Source organism: Sinocyclocheilus grahami, unplaced genomic scaffold, assembly GCF_001515645.1.
Source record: "Sinocyclocheilus grahami isolate Dianchi unplaced genomic scaffold, SAMN03320097.WGS_v1.1 scaffold209.1, whole genome shotgun sequence".
NCBI classification, from domain to species: Eukaryota; Metazoa; Chordata; class Actinopteri; order Cypriniformes; family Cyprinidae; genus Sinocyclocheilus; species Sinocyclocheilus grahami.
In genome coordinates, this window is record NW_015505388.1 from 1,993,781 (window position 1) to 2,012,796 (window position 19,016).

The 19,016-nt window shown below is 39.2% G+C and overlaps 1 protein-coding gene across 2 annotated transcripts; it reads left to right on the plus strand.

The window, feature by feature from the left end:
* The first annotated feature begins 1,204 nt into the window (after nucleotides 1-1,204).
* Nucleotides 1,205-16,514, plus strand: LOC107595847 (splicing factor 3B subunit 1-like). Of its 2 annotated transcripts, XM_016286425.1 has the most exons (25): nucleotides 1,205-1,303; nucleotides 2,043-2,215; nucleotides 2,318-2,419; nucleotides 2,568-2,682; nucleotides 6,890-6,969; nucleotides 7,073-7,261; nucleotides 7,407-7,644; nucleotides 7,738-7,950; nucleotides 8,056-8,177; nucleotides 8,285-8,482; nucleotides 11,896-11,997; nucleotides 12,078-12,257; nucleotides 12,357-12,443; nucleotides 12,563-12,833; nucleotides 12,939-13,084; nucleotides 13,208-13,354; nucleotides 13,446-13,571; nucleotides 13,650-13,871; nucleotides 13,950-14,132; nucleotides 14,227-14,338; nucleotides 14,815-14,935; nucleotides 15,027-15,158; nucleotides 15,251-15,523; nucleotides 15,627-15,843; nucleotides 15,948-16,514. In XM_016286425.1, exons 1-25 carry the CDS (start codon nucleotides 1,276-1,278, stop codon nucleotides 16,104-16,106), a joined length of 3,936 nt encoding a protein of 1,311 aa, XP_016141911.1. In that variant the 5' UTR covers nucleotides 1,205-1,275; the 3' UTR covers nucleotides 16,107-16,514. The 2 variants fall into 2 exon arrangements, with proteins under 2 accessions (XP_016141911.1, XP_016141912.1); XM_016286426.1 differs by lacking the exons at nucleotides 1,205-1,303; nucleotides 2,043-2,215; nucleotides 2,318-2,419; nucleotides 2,568-2,682 and adding an exon at nucleotides 4,882-6,586.
* Nucleotides 16,515-19,016: the final 2,502 nt, after the last annotated feature.

Sequence of the window (19,016 nt, forward strand, 5' to 3'; positions counted from 1 at the left end):
TAGGATCTCATTGGCTGAGGTTGCTTTTCTTGGCCTCTGATTGGTTCGGTCTTCCGTCCGTCACATAGTGAGCCTACTGACGTAAGTGTTTTAATTGTAAAGAGGGTTTGCGTGCGCAGAATTGTCACGGGATGCGGGATTGGGTTGCCCTGGGTGCGCGACCTACAGTGCATAGTTAGTAAAGGTTAAAGCTAAATTTGTTTGAGGACACAGTGTAAGCATTAATAAGTTTTAAAAGGATCAAATACGCTGGAAAAAAAAGGTTTGGAAGAAATACCTTATTTAGTTTTAAATGCAAATGTCTGTCCCTTATTATATCTCTTGTGAAAGAAAAAAAACTGCCGATCTAAACTGACTTAGACTGCTTGTCATTACATAACTGAAATTGCTATTAAAATATACGTTACTCCTGATTCAGTTTGGAACATGTTTTTCAACAATGTAGTTTCCAAAGCGAGTGGTCTCCCGCTTGTTGATAAAAACAAATGCTTATTTCTGACCTCACCTTTATTTAATTAGGAATAATCGAGATACTTGGTTTGCTTCACACACTCACTCCCACTTAGATATAATCACTTTGTTACGTCAAAATAAGACTTAAAATGACATGAAAACATGATCTGTGGGAGTTTTTAGTGAGTTATCAGCTTGGTGAAATTTAAAGTAAATCTCTGAGTCTGTGACCAATATTTACTGAGCTTTGATGACTGATGATCCGGAAAAAAAATCAAGAATAGTTCAAAGTTAACTATTAAAAAGAATAACTGAACATAAGTTCACAAAAAAATACATTGTTTAAATTGTTACTGCCTTGAGTTATTATTTTAGAATAAATGTAAAATACTTAAAAACACTAACTTGATTAGATTCATATTGGCTTTAATAAATAGAATATTGATTACACTGTTAATGTAAAAATATAAAATAGAATTTATTTATTTATTTAGCTTTTTCTGATAGTGTGCGTAATGTTTATTTGACCAAGAAAATGTGACTGGAGACAAGAAAACTTTGAGGATTTTAAATCATTAATTAAGTTAACCTGTATCTTGGAGCCTCTAACAATGCACGTACAAAGAAATCTTACAAAATCTACTGTACTATAGCTACATTTCTCAAGCAGAGCGGGGGGTATACTAAACATTGTGTTGCCATTTGCCAGTTGTGTTGACGCCTAGTCTTTGTGCTGTGCGCATGCGCATTGTTTGTGTGCGCAGGGAATCGGATGTGCAGTCAAAGGCCTTCCGGTACTGAGGCTCACACAACAGCACGAAAATGGCGCAGATCGCCAAAACACATGACGGTAAATTCATTTTTCAAAGTTTATTGAAGAATATATCAGATTTTGTCGTTCATGTCTACATTGCAGTTGGGGTATCTGTTCTTTTCTAGTCCTAAGAAGTGGAATTAGCGAGAAAAAGTAGAATTGGGCCAGTTTGAGGCTGTGAATAGAATATGGCGTCTGATCGTTGAATTAAACCTAGTCGTGGCGCACATGAGAAATATCAACAAATATTATATCCGGAGATTTGTATTGTGATTTATAGCAGAGTTATTTGTAACATTCATTTGCAGAAATACGCTTTAGTCGATAGGCAATTTTCTGTTTTTATTGCATAGAGTTTGAATGTTACGCTGGTTAAATACTTGTGTATTGAAACCAAAATGGCGTTGCAAACATGCAGGCGAACACAGACCAAAACTTTACCTTTGTAAGGTAGTTTATCTTTATAAAAATTCAAATTGAGCGATCTCTCTTTAAAATTATGAATTGTATTAATTGTCTGTTTGTTTACCGTGCTTATGTAAACACTTACGTATGTGGATAATTGTCCTGTTTCTCGCCTCTCTGAGGAATTGCTTATTAGTATTTGTTATATTTTTGTATTAGTGGATTATGGAAAATTGTATTTCAATTCTTGATTGAGTGTAACTTATGTATGTGTGTGTATATGTAATAAATGAAGCATATATGAATTATTACTCACCTGCTTATAGGTATTTTAGGATTCTGAAATCTGGTTGTTGTATTTTTTACTTAGACATTGAGGCTCAGATCCTGGAAATCCAGGGGATGAAAGCTGCCCTGGTGGAGGGAGCTGAGCAGGGGGTTGGGCTTGATTCCACTGGATATTATGACCAGGAGATCTACGGAGGCAGTGACAGCCGCTTTGCTGGATATGTGACTTCAATTGCTGCCAACGAGCAGGAAGATGTAAGTGATCTCATAATACTTGAAATAGTTTTAGAGGAGCCCATGTCAGCATGTGTAAGTACTGCATGAAGGAGTTTCTGAACCCAAATATTTTTATTTCAGGATGATGATGAAGATTCATCCACAAGTCTGCTTGGACAGAAGAAACCAGGATATCATGCACCGGTTGCAATACTCAATTCCATTCCTCAGTCAGATGAGCAGGTAATTAACCGATGTTATATCTTCAAGTTCCAATCATTTTTTTGTTTAATGAAGCTTCAATTTTGTATGCGTTTCCCAAATGCATTTGAGGAAGGATATAAAAGAGAACTGTGATCATACAAATTCTTTTTTTTTGCCTATCCTGCAGTATGATCCCTTTGCTGAACACAGACCACAGAAGATTTCAGACCGTGAGGACGAGTACAAGAAACGCAGACAAAAGATGATCATCTCCCCAGAGCGTCACGATCCATTTGCTGATGGTAAATTTTACACCACCATTCTCCTGTTTATTTTATCTGTCCATGCCGATCAGTATTTACTCTGCCCATGAAGTTCTGGTCCAGACCAGTTTTTTTGTTGCTTAACCCTTCGAACACCACCCAACAACTTGCTCCCTGGATTCAACTGACCTGTGAGACCAGGGCTCGACAATAAGGACTGCCCGATAGCCCAGGGCCAGCGTGAAAGAAACTTGGGACAGTCAATGAATTAGTCACTGGCCCGATCAGGCCACTGCTGTGTCGCCACAAAAGATTATCATTTGCATGTGTTTTTTTTTAAAGCATTGAAGCAAGATGCAAAAGACAACTCCATTCAGTACTCGCGCACTGTTCTGTGTGTACAGAGTGCACAGAGACACACGTCTTGCGCTTGAACTGACATATGTCAAAATACCGGCCTTGGCGAGTAACTTTGTAGCTTTAAAAATGATTAATCTGTAGGCCTATTTAATTTATACAGTGTAGTACAGATATACCGGTCGACTGGCCATTTTTTGTTTATTTCAACCACTTTCTGTTCCGGGCTTGTACACAAACTGCACTGCAATCATTTTCCAAAATGTCATTTATATGGAAATATTACGAAGTGTGTAAACGGCCGTTAACAGAGGGCAGAGACGCTGAAGATGATGTGTTTTTTTTTAAAGCATTGAAGCAAGATGCAAAAGACAACTCCATTCAGTACTCGCGCACTGTTCTGTGTGTACAGAGTGCACAGAGACACACGTCTTGCGCTTGAACTGACATATGTCAAAATACCGGCCTTGGCGAGTAACTTTGTAGCTTTAAAAATTATTAATCTATAGGCCTATTTAATTTATACAGTGTAGTACAGATATACCGGTCGACTGGCCATTTTTTGTTTATTTCAACCGCTTTCTGTTCCGGGCTTGTACACAAACTGCACTGCAATCATTTTCCAAAATGTCATTTATATGGAAATATTACGAAGTGTGTAAACGGCCGTTAACAGAGGGCAGAGACGCAAAGAGGGGAAAATACTGTAGCAGGCAGATAAGGCTGCCAGATTAATCGAATGTGATTGTCCTGCATATCTTGTCAGTGAAGCCGGTTCTGTAATCAGTAGTAAATCTCCAGCACGTGCTTTCTGATTGAGCAGCATTTACTACACAGAGCCGTAGTTCACTGACAAGCTATTCAAAATCGCGTTCATAATCGCATGATAATGAAATCGAAGAAATCGTTCTGAGATTATGAAAGCTGTTTGCGTAGCTTGTCAGTGAACTACAGCTCTGTGTAATAAATGCTGCTCCATCTGAAAGCATGTGAAAATACCACATTTAATAACGTTTTTACTCCAAACTCACTTCATAACGTCTGGCGAGTGTTTTAAATAAATCCTTCTGTGAGATGATGTGGCTTCTTACACAGAATAAGGCACGCAACATATTTCATAGTATTTAAGCAGTGATAAAGGCTATGTCGATTAGCTCTGCATTATTATAATAAACATTATAATAACACTAACTCAGATAAACCATATATTGTCGTAGTTGTGTTTATTAGTCAAGTTGAATCAATGAAAGCAGTTAAATCATCTGATTATTCCTTATTCAGCAACCGCTATAGGGATTTCCTGGATTTCTTCTGCGGGGTGTATTTGGAGTTTCTGCGTGAGAGCACCCTCTGACCTTCAGATGGAGATTTACTGCTGATTACAGAACGGTGCTTCACTGAAAGATACGCATGACAATCGCAGCTTCTGCCTAATTGCGATTTATCGCCTTTGCAATTTAATTTCGATTAATCGTGCAGCCCTACAAGCAGAGCAAGATGTTCACAATGTACGAAATATTGGAAGAAAATCCTAAATAATGAATTGGGGGTTTATACGAATGTATCTCTGTGGGGAACTGACTGTCTTCAGAAAAGTTTACATGGCATTTTTTCCCCTCCATTTGCCTCTGTGTAATGCATTTAAAGTTCATAAGCACAGCCCTACTTTGTTTATAGTGGTAGTAACCAAGGAAACACTCTATGCTGCTGTTCCAGAAGCTCCACCTGCTGTCAGACATCTGCAGTTTTTCCTAAAGCATCATTTCATTTGTATCTTTGTTCTAGACATTCAGTTGTGCTATTGTTTGTAATTTATTCATTTGTTCTTATTTACTGACTGTTCAGTTGTCTTTAATAATGTTTGAACTTTATATTTGTTAGGCTAGTAGTTTTTGCTGTGGTATCGAAATTTGAATTGAAAATTGTCAAATTTTATTGGCATCTAAAATCTTTGTCATATAAGCTTATCTATTAGAATAGTAGATATTAAAACGTTTTTTTTTTTGTTGTGGCAGGACCAGTGAAAATATTGGCAGGGCAAGTAAAAATTTTAACCACTGGGCTGGCCCAAATGGGCCAGTAGAAAAAATCCTTAGTGTTGAGCCCTGAAGACTCCGTAAGACATAAATAATTTACTGGGGTGTGCTGAGAACCAGTTATTTTTGATTCAGAGATTTAAATGAGTTGGGCAGCAAAGGTTTTGGGAGACAGTTGGTTGGGTGGTTTAATTTGTCCCATCAGGACATAGGTTGCAGGTGGGTGTGTTGTTCGAAGGGTTAATGTTTTTTTTTGTGTGTGTGTGAAACAGGCAATACAATAGTCAGACACCTCAAACACATACATTTTTAAGTTTAATAATACCAGAGGCTGCAGTGTACATCGTTGAGCAGTTACTGTCAGTTTTCTTTTCACTTTTCACTTGTTCCATAATATACTCTATATATTTGCCCAATGGCATGTTGGCTAGACACCCATGATGTGTCAAAATCAGTAATATTCCCAAAAAGAGTGTTACTCTAAATAATCTTGAGCCGCCTGTGGACAAACTTTACAATTTACTGTGCTTCCCGGTTGTAGTTTGTACAAATCCGGTTGTAGTTTGAAGCCAAATTGAACATCCAATAAAATGTTTTCCAGCCATTTTAGTATCTTTAAACCTATGGCCTGTGGGTGCTCATACCAGTACAAATTAGCAAGGAGTTTAGGAACTTCAGAACGTGTTACAACAGGCTGCACGCGCTCAAACTGCATCAGTCGGGGTTAGATTATGGGAGGGAATTGATTCTGGATCAGGCAAAACATCTTGCATGTAGTCCCAGACAGAGGAAGCTTTACAAAACTGTTGTGTAAATATATTTCTATTTTATTATCATAAAATAGAGATATATCTATTGAAGAATCTGTGTACCAAGATTCCACAGGCCCATACTAACTGTCCTTAATTTCTCTCCTACAGCAGTACTGCTATGCCAGTCCTGTCTGCACTCTCTTAAGGGTGCAGCAACTCGTCCTGTGTAGGTTATGGTCAAGAAAAAAGCAGCTTGTTTATCAGATAAATCAAGACCGTAGTTGGTAGTTTTGCTCTGGTGTGTGGCCAGAGGGTCTTTCAGGGGAATCCATAATGGTTTCATGAAACTTTTTTTTTTTTTTTTTGAAGTTGTATATTGTTTTAAAGCCTCATCAAGGACAAATTTTCTCTTCTCAACTTCATGTCCTCCTTTCCCATTTTAACTTTTCATATCAATTCATCATAGATGTATTTTTTTTTTATGAAACCAGATGCATAAGTATGCACAAATGTGCATTTTAAGTTAACTTGTTTCTGATTTAAATTAAGATTTTATTAGAATTCCCCAAAGTGTTCAGTGTCTCTGGCTGCAACACGTATAGTACAATAAATTATTTTGCAAAGTGGTTTTTCCCCATTTGTGTTTAAATGAGTTACAAGAGTAGAACAGGTGGTATGCTATTGTGTGTGTGAGTTCAAACCCTTTTCCAAAGTGTTACTAATGGTAAAGAGAAATTTTCTAGGCTTCTTTTCTGCCGGTTGAAGTCAGACTGCAGAGGGACCCTTGGCACTGAAAGTGTACGTATTCTGGAGAGCACAGCCCAGGACCCTGCATCAGTGATGGCTATATCCTCTCCTTATCTCCTCTTAAAAGCAACTGAAACCTCTTTGTACCTGCCTGTTCTTAATGTATGACTGTATACTAAGAGTGCTTAGCTTTTATTATCTAGGGTTGTTTTGTGTTATGAGAGGATAGTAATTTAAACATTTAAGGCCATCTATTCAGGGACAGTTGACTGTAGTGCTTTGTGTGTGAAAACGCTGGTTTTGAGACTTACTTGGCTTGACCGTCTCGCATCTTGTTGGTGCTCTTTCGCATAGGGGGCAAAACACCGGACCCCAAGATGCAGGTCAGGACGTACATGGATGTTATGAAGGAGCAGCATCTGTCCAAAGAAGAGGTAGTTAACACTGGCTTTTAGTAAACCTGAAATGGTGATTTTAAAGAAACGTAAATTAAGAGATGTTCCTGTTTGACTAAAACATTCAATGCGTTTTCTCCAGAGAGAGATCAGGCTGCAGATGATAGAGAAAGCTAAATCTGGAGAGCTGAAAGCAGTGAATGGCTCTGCTGCATCTCAGGCTGCTGGGGCTAAACGCAAACGACGCTGGGACCAGACAGCTGACCATACCCCCAGCAACACCACACCCAGAAAAGTGTCCAGTTGGGACCAGGCAGATGGAGGTTCTGATGTGAGTCAGTTTTCTTTAACAGCACTAGGGCTGCAACTAACGATTATTTTGATATATTATTTCTTCACTTAAATTGAATAAAAAAGCCAGATATATATTGCTCATTATATATAATATTGCTAATCCTCCTCTTCTCTTTACCCAGACTCCAGGACACACACCTTCCAGCAGTCGCTGGGATGAGACACCTGGCCGTTCCAAAGGTAGCGAGACCCCGGGAGCCACTCCGAGCACCCGTATGTGGGAGCCCACACCAAGCCACACCCCAGCTGGAGCTGCCACACCAGGTCGAGACACCCCTGGACATGCTACTCCCGGCCACGGAGGGGCCACTTCCAGCGTGCGCAAGAACCGCTGGGATGAGACACCAAAGACAGAGAGAGGTCTTTTATTTTCTGTCCAGTTTGTTGTGCATTTACTAACAGTAGGTATTTAAAGCATAGTGATTTGAAATCATTTTATTTTGTGTGTTTTAGAGACACCTGGTCATGGCAGTGGCTGGGCTGAGACTCCACGTACAGACAGAGGAGATGAGTCAGTGGGTGAAACGCCCACCCCAGGTGCAAGCAAGAGGAAGTCAAGATGGGATGAAACACCAGCCAGTCAGATGGGCTCTTCAACTCCTCTGCTCACCCCTGGAAAAACCCCTCTTGGCACACCTGCTATGAATATGGCCACACCCACTCCAGGTACTGGACCGATACTGTTGGTTGTTTCTGTTGTATATAAATGCAGTGTTGTTGTTTTTCTGGGTCATTTTGGGGAAGTTTCTGTAAAGTTTTCAATGTTTACAGGTCATCTGATGAGCATGACCCCAGAACAGCTGCAGGCTTGGCGTTGGGAACGAGAGATTGATGAGAGGAATCGCCCATTGACTGATGAGGAACTTGATGCCATGTTTCCAGAAGGATACAAAGTATGTAACTATGTTAATATCTATGGAATACCTTTTCTTTCTAACTGAAAATCAATTTATTGATATTTTGCTGTTGTTAACTGGTTTTCATCTGCCAATTTACCTAGGTACTGCCTCCACCAGCAGGCTATGTGCCCATCCGCACCCCAGCCCGTAAGTTAGCGGCCACCCCCACCCCCATCGGAGGCATGACTGGCTTCCACATGCAAACAGAGGACAGATCTATGAAACAAGTCAACGATCAGCCCTCTGGAAACCTGCCCTTCCTCAAGCCAGATGACATCCAATACTTTGATAAACTGCTGGTGAGTCCATTGTACACCAGGAATCCCAGGTTTGTGGAAAACCTGGGAGTATCGGGATGCTTTTAAAAAATAATTGTTCATTTTTTAAAGTAGTATTAAAATGTAATATTCTAAATAATAATACTTGTTGTTATTAATATTCTTATTAAAAGTTATGAAAATATTTTTAGTAATACAAATAAATTTGAATAATGCTTATTAGATATGTACATTTTTTTTGAAGAAAATGTGAGTGGTGCATGCTGTGGTAAAACATGGCACTAGGAAGTTACTAGGGTCTTCCTTGTGATTGCTAGAGAGCCAACCCCCATGTCTGTACAATGTCCTGGTGCTGAGATATGGCTTGTTTATGTTGATATACGGTTGCTTAGGTGATAGAAACTACTTGGCAGTCTGAGTCAAAATAGCCCACCTCCATGTCTTTATGGCAGCATTTACTCTGCAAGTCTTAATGCATGGATTCGGTATCTGTTTAAATTAATTCCCGCCCAAAAGGATTGTCTGCAGTGATCGTAGAGCTGGGCGATATGGTCAGAAAATGATCACGATAAATGTCAAATCTTTATTTCTTTCAAGTTTAAAGCCAGATTTTTGCTCCAAAGTGAAAGTTTTCCTTGACAAAATAAATATCTAAATAGAAAAATGTATGTCTTAGTTTCTGCATGTCCTAATAAGTGATATTGTTTCAAATCAAGAAACCGGTTTGGGTTGCCTGATAATATTAATAATAATAATATCACTTTTTGTCTCTTAGAAATGCACATTTGATAGTAGCTTGAGTTAGGATGCAGAGGTAAATTTTTGTTCATTATCAAAATCAGTAACATCTGTAAAAATTGTAGCAACCTCAGTTTTATATGGTTACATTTATTCTGACCAAGGTTTTATTTATTTATTATAGATGTATTTTTTTTTTATAAAGCATTGGTCACCCATAGTAGCATACATTTAAATCATGATAAACACAGTTAAAACCACACATATAGCACCTCAATACCATGGTAGAAATATAACTATATGGTTTTTAGGTAGCCTATTTGTATGAAAAACAGTAGTCTAAAAACATTCAGTATAAATGCACACATGCTATAGCTTAATCACAAATACATACTACAATTATATACCATTACTCCTTTAATAAATTTCAGTGTGAATATCCCAAATTTCTGCCACAATACCATGGTGCAGTGAGTGTTAATACAGTAAGTCCATGGTAAATGATGGTGATTTGTAGATTGAAAAGCCTTCTGACTGTATCGTTGCACACAGTGTTTCTCCTGTTTGACTTTAAACTAGTTTAAATCACGGAGTCATTTGTGTTCATCGCTGAATTCAAGCACTGGATCTCACAGCGCTGCTTAATGCTCGCGTGACTGAGTAAACACATCTGCTCTAGTGAGCGCGCACTGCGCGGCATTTTAAACTTTGATCCGAGCGGATAAACGGTCGGTGTGGTGCAATTCAAATGAGTCGCGCCGTTTCATTCCGCTTTTGGCGCATAAACATTATATCGAACTTTTATCGGACTCTTCATATCGTTTTATCGAGGAAAATTATATCGCGATAATTATCATTATCGCCCAGCCCTAAGTGATCGCTTTACTGTGCACATGGTAGACCCTCGGGGTTTGAATGGCCGTGCTATTAAAATTATTTATATAATTCATGTGGAGTGGCCATTATTATTTGCCAGCATGGACAATGGCTGGCATGAACATTTCGCAGCACAAAATCTGACTGAACGTGTAAATAACGGAAAATAATGGTAATTTTCATTTGTTAGGCTATTTTATCTACAGCTCGTTAGAAGTAGAATTCTTTAGTAAAATAAAGTAGTGTTTATTATATTTATTGAAATGAATTCAAATGAATTAATGAGAGAAAGAGAGAATGCGAGTGTGAAGCTTGCGAACAAGTGAAGCTTGTTGGTTTAATAACAAAAACCGTTATCACCTCATTGCTGAGAGATATAATGTAGCGTTTAGCTGTTGTATTTATAATATTCACAGGGCAGGGGTTGAAAACCAGCTCCTGAATGTACAATTTCTTACCAATATAAAGTTTCCATCTCAATAAAGTGCGAGTGCATACAGCACACCGGCATTAAAACACAATCTTGATGGGCAGATGTGTCGCCCTCACATTGGGAGTTCTGCGGGGAATCAGATATGTGTGTTTAAACGTAGGTTGGATGTCCAGATATTGGATATGTATCTGATTTAAAACCACATTTGGAAGTGGCTTAGATCGAATGCAAAAAGATCAGATCTCGTGCGGATTTTTGTTTACACGTGTGCAACAAATTCCGATCAGTGTCAGATGTGAGCAAAAATTTTTATTTTTTTTGTGCCAGTGTAAATGCAGCCTATGTTGTTCTGATCCAAAGATGTGGCCTGTTTGTAGGGCTGCACGATTATGACAAAAATCATAATAGTTGTTTATACCTAAAGCCTACTGACATAGTCAAAAGTGACAACCCAGATGTGTCACTATGGTGTTCTGTAGCTGTGATTTATAGCTTTATAATATAAGGGTGCTAGATGTGTTCTCAATGGTTGCTATGACTTGGTTAGACAGCTTCCATGGTGATAAAGACTACTAGATAGTCTGAGTCAAATGAGTCCACCCTCATGTCTCTGTTGTTCTGGTTCAGAGATATCACTGGTTCAATTTCTTGCTAGTCTGAGTCAAATTAGTCCACCCTCATGTCTCTGTTGTTCTGGGTCAGCGATATCACTGGTTCAATTTATTATATGGTTACTAGGGTACTCTAAATGGTTAGATTGGGCATGGCCAGATTGCCAGGGTCATATTTAAAGAATGCTTGGCAGTTTGAGTCCAAAGAGCCTATCCCCATGTCTCTACTATTTTTTGATTCAGAGATATTTCTCATTCTTTTTCAGTGGAAGTCTATGGGGTGGTTCCTAGGGTGCTGTAACTGGTTGCTAGGGCATGGCTAGGAAGTTTAAATATCACCATTTATTGGCTGCTTATTAGTGAAATTGAGCCCATCCCCAAGTCTCTGCAACATTCTGATGCGGAGATATGTCACAAAGTTTTGTCCAATGTTAAGTCTATGGGATTGTACACCCAATTTTTTTGCCTGCTGGGCAAAGATCGTACGCACAATCACTTATCAAAGTCATAGCAGTGTTGTTCTCAATAAGCCACATGATTTGATGCTTCATTCATGGACTTGCGACAAATGGTGCTGGAAGTTTGTATGGAATTAAGAAAGTATGTGAGATAATAGTGATGCTTTACAAAACTACTAAATACTATTAGTAATAACAGCATTAGTAGTATTATTTAAAAAATTTGCTAATAATGTGTTTTTTTTTTTTATTATTACAGGTATTATATAAATCATACAAAAATATATTTTTGACCGATTATCCAATCTCTGTTTGCAGGTTGAAGTTGATGAGTCCACCCTCAGTCCAGAAGAACAGAAGGAGCGCAAGATCATGAAGCTGCTCCTAAAGATCAAGAATGGAACGCCTCCCATGAGAAAGGTTAGTATCCTCTCTCAAACTTGATGGACTGTAACACATAATCTTAAAAAGATGATCTCTAACTAACTCTCTCCTTTCAGGCTGCTCTTCGTCAAATTACAGATAAAGCCAGAGAGTTTGGTGCAGGACCCCTCTTTAACCAGATCCTGCCACTGCTGATGTCTCCTACACTGGAGGACCAGGAACGTCATCTCTTGGTGAAAGTCATTGATCGTATCCTGTACAAACTTGATGACTTGGTTCGACCATACGTCCACAAGGTAAGTCTGCATTACATGTAAGCATTCCTTTTAATACTTGGGTGGAGAAATGTATTACCTTTCATGTGTCTTTTCTAACATTCCTGTTTGTTCTTGCAGATTCTTGTAGTGATTGAGCCCTTGCTGATTGATGAAGATTACTATGCTAGAGTAGAGGGTAGAGAGATCATCTCCAACTTGGCAAAGGTAAGATGGTTGACTAAATAGTAAATATCATCTTTGGTCGATAACAGCATCCCAACCGTTGTCTAATTAATTTAGAAATTTTAAAGGCCTTAATGGAATCTGCATTTATTCATTCACAGGCTGCTGGTCTGGCCACTATGATCTCCACCATGAGGCCTGACATTGACAACATGGACGAGTATGTGAGAAACACGACAGCTCGTGCTTTCGCCGTTGTGGCGTCTGCCCTGGGCATTCCATCTCTACTGCCTTTCCTCAAGGCTGTTTGCAAGAGCAAGAAATCCTGGCAGGCTCGTCACACGGGTATCAAGATTGTACAGCAGATCGCTATTCTCATGGGCTGTGCTATCCTGCCCCATCTCCGCAGCTTGGTGGAGATTATAGAGCATGGTTAGTATGGCATTTTGGTCTTGATCTTTCTGTATGTGAGTGTACCAAAAATCTTTTACATTGCTATATGGGCCAGTCTCAAGCTGTTGTTTTTTTCCCCCTCAGGTCTCGTGGATGAGCAGCAGAAAGTGCGAACCATCAGTGCTCTGGCTATCGCTGCCCTGGCTGAAGCTGCTACACCATACGGTATTGAGTCTTTTGATTCTGTGCTGAAACCTCTTTGGAAAGGTATCAGGCAACACAGAGGCAAGGTGAGCATGTGTTTGGTCAATGAAAAATTGACATTTTATTTGTACTATTTGCTTTCAAACTTTTTGGGCTGCAACCCAAAGATTGACATTCTTAGTAACTAAGTTTTTTTTGTGTCGTGTCAGGGTCTTGCTGCCTTTTTGAAAGCCATTGGATACTTGATTCCGCTTATGGATGCTGAATATGCCAACTATTACACCAGAGAAGTGATGCTTATCCTTATTCGAGAGTTCCAGTCTCCTGACGAGGAGATGAAGAAGATTGTCCTCAAGGTGTGTTAGGAAAAAACTATTCGGAAGCATTGAAAATGTAATCTTTCTAAAACATTTTAGGCTAAACTTTTTTTTTTCTTGCACATTTCAGGTGGTGAAGCAGTGCTGTGGCACAGATGGTGTGGAAGCCAATTACATTAAAACAGAGATTTTGCCCCCCTTCTTTAAACATTTCTGGCAGCACCGAATGGCATTGGATAGACGCAACTACAGACAGGTATGTGAGATCGTCACGTGATTAGAAATAACGTTAACCATTAACAACACGCATTTAACCTTTTTACTTGCTTAACAGTTAGTGGACACTACAGTGGAGCTGGCTAATAAGGTGGGGGCAGCTGAGATTATTTCCCGTATCGTGGATGACTTGAAGGATGAAGCTGAACAGTACAGAAAAATGGTCATGGAGACCATTGAGAAAATCATGGGCAACCTTGGTGCAGCTGACATTGATCACAAACTGGAGGAGCAGCTTATTGACGGTATCCTGTACGCCTTCCAGGAACAGACTACTGAGGTGAGTTACAGACTTCGCTGCATCTAAGAAATCCTGCTTTGTCATCATCTTGCATCTTAATCTCGCCTGTATCTCCAGGACTCTGTAATGCTAAATGGCTTCGGTACGGTGGTAAATGCTTTGGGTAAGAGAGTTAAACCGTACTTGCCTCAGATCTGCGGTACAGTGCTGTGGCGTCTGAACAACAAATCCGCCAAAGTCCGTCAACAGGCTGCTGACCTGATTTCTCGTACAGCGGTGGTCATGAAGACATGCCAAGAGGTGAGGGGTGCCATATGCACATATCTGGACTGGACATTTATTTGATTGGTTAAACAGTACTGTATACTAATCATGCGCTGACATTTCCATGTAGGAAAAGCTCATGGGCCATTTGGGTGTGGTGTTGTATGAGTATCTGGGAGAAGAATACCCAGAAGTGCTGGGTAGCATTCTTGGAGCCCTTAAAGCTATTGTCAATGTTATTGGTGAGTGTTGGTCAAAGTGCTTCATTACTGGTGTTTGCCAGCATCTAAGCCCTAACCCTAAGTATTAAACTTTGGCGCACATTTTTTCCCTACGTTTGTTTGTAGTGATGCATTAAAATTTCTATAACCAAAAATGCTTAGCCAGAACAGCAAAAAATAATTTTGAGGAGCGAAGTCATTTACTGAAAAAGTGATGCTTAGTGTTTTTCTAATTGACATTTGTGGATAGACATAACGTGGATACGCTGCAGCAGGTGAACCTGTCTCCGACTAATTTCCCCATGACCAAAAATTACCCGAACTTAAATTACAGAAACCTTATTTTGCTTTTAGTTTTCAGCTAAAAAATTGTTTTTCCGTAATTGTTTTGGATTCGGTGAACAAATAATATCAGTTCATTGCATAAATGAGAGAGTTATTTCTCCTGCTTTGCTTTCTTTTGAGTATGAATAAGTGTGTAAATGTCCCATTGGCAGGTATGCACAAGATGACACCACCAATCAAAGACTTGCTTCCACGTTTAACTCCCATCTTGAAGAACAGACATGAGAAGGTGCAAGAGAACTGCATTGATCTAGTGGGCAGAATCGCTGACAGGTCAGTCCTACAGTTCCCTGCAGAATGTGAGCTCTTAACATTTGAAATATTTGGATAATGCCTCCTAAACACATCATTGTGTCCTTTGCAGGGGTGCAGAGTATGTGTCTGCCAGGGAATGGATGCGCATCTGTTTTGAATTGTTGGAGTTGTTGAAAGCCCACAAGAAGGCCATCCGCAGAGCTACTGTCAATACTTTCGGCTACATTGCCAAGGCCATTGGGTAAAACACAAAATCCTTCTCAGTAACGCAGAATCTGTCATTAGAGGTTTGAAAACGTTGATTTTTAATTTGTTCTGTTCTTCATTCTCTAGTCCTCACGATGTGCTGGCCACGCTGCTCAACAATCTGAAGGTGCAGGAGCGTCAGAACCGTGTGTGCACAACGGTAGCCATCGCTATCGTGGCCGAGACTTGTTCGCCTTTTACTGTGCTTCCTGCGTTGATGAACGAGTACCGTGTTCCTGAGCTTAATGTTCAGAACGGTGTCCTAAAGTCTCTGTCCTTCCTGTTTGAGTACATTGGTGAAATGGGCAAAGATTATATCTATGCTGTCACACCTTTGTTGGAGGATGCTCTGATGGACCGGTAAGCTGGGAAAAGAATTACTGCTTTTCACAAGAGAGTTGCCACTTAAAACATGCAGATTGTTTTCAGTAAGCCTCTATAACTTTCTGTATTTCCATCGCAGGGATCTTGTACACAGGCAGACAGCCAGTGCAGTGGTGCAGCATATGTCTCTGGGAGTTTATGGCTTTGGCTGTGAAGATTCTCTCAATCATTTGCTCAACTATGTTTGGCCAAATGTGTTCGAAACGTCTCCTCATGTCATCCAAGCTGTCATGGGGGCCCTCGAGGGTCTGCGGGTGGCAATTGGGCCCTGTCGCATGCTGCAGTATTGCTTGCAGGTACATTTCACTTCAGACATGGAATCAGCACACTTTTTTGTGATTTTTCTCATTGACTTTGTAAAGACTTATCTAATGGCAAACTGTTTATTCTACCTCAATAGGGTTTGTTCCATCCTGCACGCAAAGTGCGTGATGTGTACTGGAAGATCTACAACTCCATCTACATCGGCTCCCAGGATGCACTGATCGCACATTATCCTCTTATCTTCAATGATGAGAAGAACTCATACGTTCGCTTTGAGCTGGATTACTTCCTGTGAATAGAACTACCCTTACATGTGCACTCTCTCTTCTCCTCTATCTGTGTCTAATTCATGATTTATAGGTCTTTTTTATGTTCTCTGGTAGATTACAAGAAGTGCCACAAATTCTGTGGTCTAAAATTCATTTCTTATTAAAGAACAGAAAAATGTCCAAAAACAGAATGTCAAATGTGACGCTTTTAGGTCTTTGGATTAGACTTTTCTGTTTTTATGGAGTGGCACCATGTACCGTGACCAAAAAGATCGTAGCAGAGTTTCTGAGGAATGTGATTTATCTTCAGTAAATCTTTAACTTGAGACTTGTGTCCTGGTCTGTCAAGCTCGCTTTCTTGCTCAGTCACACATCTGTTCTTATTATAATGTTGCTTAGTTTGGCTGAATAAACGTTTGTGTATTAAAGGTCAATGATCTCCTCTGTCATTTTTGTTTAGCACAGCCAAAAGAAGTCTTGATTTTATTCTATCTACACGTTCGGTAGTAATTTACTCTCAGATGTTGTCGGAACAAACTGATCAAGTTTCATAATTTGCCAAGTTGATTGTGGAAAGTCAGTCCTAACATTTGAATTTGAAAATCAAATCAGATTGGGCTGCAGTGTGAACGAAGACCTTTGATCAGTGAATATGTCTATCTTTTACCTGTAGTTAAATGCTTAGGCGTGTTAAACCTAAATGTACTATTAAAGCTTTGTCTCTTTCTGTATTTTATTTCCTTGTGGAAGGATGGATCTTGGGTTAAATGCATTCATTGTATGGGATTTTGTTTGCTTATTTTCCACATTCTGCTCCGACAACACAGCAGATGTAAAGATGGTCATTTGTGGTTTTGCACAAACATGAGGGTCCTGGAGTTTCTCAGTCTGAAGCAATGTGAGGCCGTACTTTAGAGAATTTTAAACATAATTGTGGAAAGTCAGTCCTAACATTTGAATTTGAAAATCAAATCAGATTGGGCTGCAGTGTGAACGAAGACCTTTGATCAGTGAATATGTCTAGCTTTTACCTGTAGTTAAATGCTTAGGCGTGTTAAACCTAAATGTACTATTAAAGCTTTGTCTCTTTCTGTATTTTATTTCCTTGTGGAAGGATGGATCTTGGGTTAAATGCATTCATTGTATGGGATTTTGTTTGCTTATTTTCCACATTCTGCTCCGACAACACAGCAGATGTAAAGATTGTCATTTGTGGTTTTGCACAAACATGAGGGTCCTGGAGTTTCTCAGTCTGAAGCAATGTGAGGCCGTACTTTAGAGAATTTTAAACATCATTTTTACATCCACCCTTTCTGATAACATCTGCTGTTTTCCATGAAATTGTAAACAGTGGGGTGCTTTATTGTGGACTGCACTGTATGCTTGGGCTGATCTTGACTGAAAATGTTCTCTTTACCATTTCCTTTGTCAGTGGTCCTTGGCTGTAAAGTTTAAATAAAATAATTATTTGGATAAAGAGCTAAAGCCTTTATACTAAGTCCTGGAATGTGTTTGAAGTGACTTGAACCTCTCAGTTTTCATTAAATATTAAAATGTGTACTTTCTTTATAGTATATAACAGCTACTTGCCGTGGTCTCCTTTTGACCCGTCAGCCCAAACTCTCTCATGCCTGTTTAAATATAGCCTCTGTATCAATCAGACACACACACACACACACAGACAGTCTGTTAGCTGATGTCATCCAGCAAAGGACAAACAAACACCGATATTTGCTTCCAGGTACATTGTGGGCAAGTTCTAAATGTAGAATAGCAGCAAATAAACAAAAATGAAAGCTGTAAAAGCTAATCGCATTATAGTGGCAATCTTCAACCTATGTGTAAACCATAGGGTTTAGCAAGGATTTTGAACAAATAAATAAATTAAAAATAAATAAAGACAGTTGAAAACGCCACAATTCCCCTGAACTTTACTCTTGTTTTTATCCGTTTTTTATCATTGACAGTCAATTGAATTTACAATGAATCGAATCTTACTTAACTGCATTTGTCATTAATTATAGAATTCATCAAGCATGATGTTAGCTCATTGCTGGGCAATATTCTTTATAAATTATATATTCTCTGTTTTTATCCGTTTTTTATCATTGACAGTCAATTGAATTTACAATTAATCGAATCTTACTTAACTGCATTTGTCATTAATTATAGAATTCATCAAGCATGATGTTAGCTCATTGCTGGGCAATATTCTTTATAAATTATATATTCTCTCTTTATCTTTGAACAAGCTACAAACAGAATAACTGTCGACATTATAATAATGAATGCATTATTTGAATTTTATTGTAAATGTATATGTACTCCAAAAGAGGACATATCGGTATTCTGCGAATAACCAGAGAGGACTAGCGTTAAGAACTAGTTCATTTGATCGAATCGGTTCGTTCGAACAGTTCGGTTCACAAAATGATTCATGTATACGCTGTGACCGAATCATTAAACAGAACAGATTGATTCATTAGAATGATTCATTCGTGAGTCAGACTAGCGAGGGCATCAGTGAGGCAGGCGATGATGATGGCTTTTCGGAAGAACTGACAATTCTGTGCATCAGATACAGAGGAGGAAACGAAACTAGAAATTCTACTATGGTGACGCTACAGTTTATGAATATTAATTAGGTTGCAATGACGTTCCATCCTAATCTCCTCGAAGCATCCAGTCACACATGCTAATTTATATTCATGAAATTGTAACATGGTTAATTCAGTATCGTTAGTCCGCAGTGGGAATCGTTCATTGGTCATCCCAACAGCGCCCACTCTGACAGCGTTTGCCTTTTAGCCAATCTGTTGAAAAGTTGGGTGCCGTATTAATATTCATAAACTAGGCCTTCGCCATAGTAGGATCACGAAATTAGCTAGGGGGGAAGCATACAAAAAAACTCTGACTTCCTGTATTTTCTTATAAGG

Excerpts from the sequence above, each read along its gene's own strand:
- LOC107595847 (XM_016286425.1), top strand. The coding sequence starts at position 1,276 with ATGGCGCAGATCGCCAAAACACATGACG. Across the intron at positions 13,872-13,949 it reads TCCAGGAACAGACTACTGAG|GACTCTGTAATGCTAAATGG; the intron begins GTGAGTTACAGA and ends CTGTATCTCCAG. Across the intron at positions 15,844-15,947 it reads TGCTGCAGTATTGCTTGCAG|GGTTTGTTCCATCCTGCACG; the intron begins GTACATTTCACT and ends CTACCTCAATAG.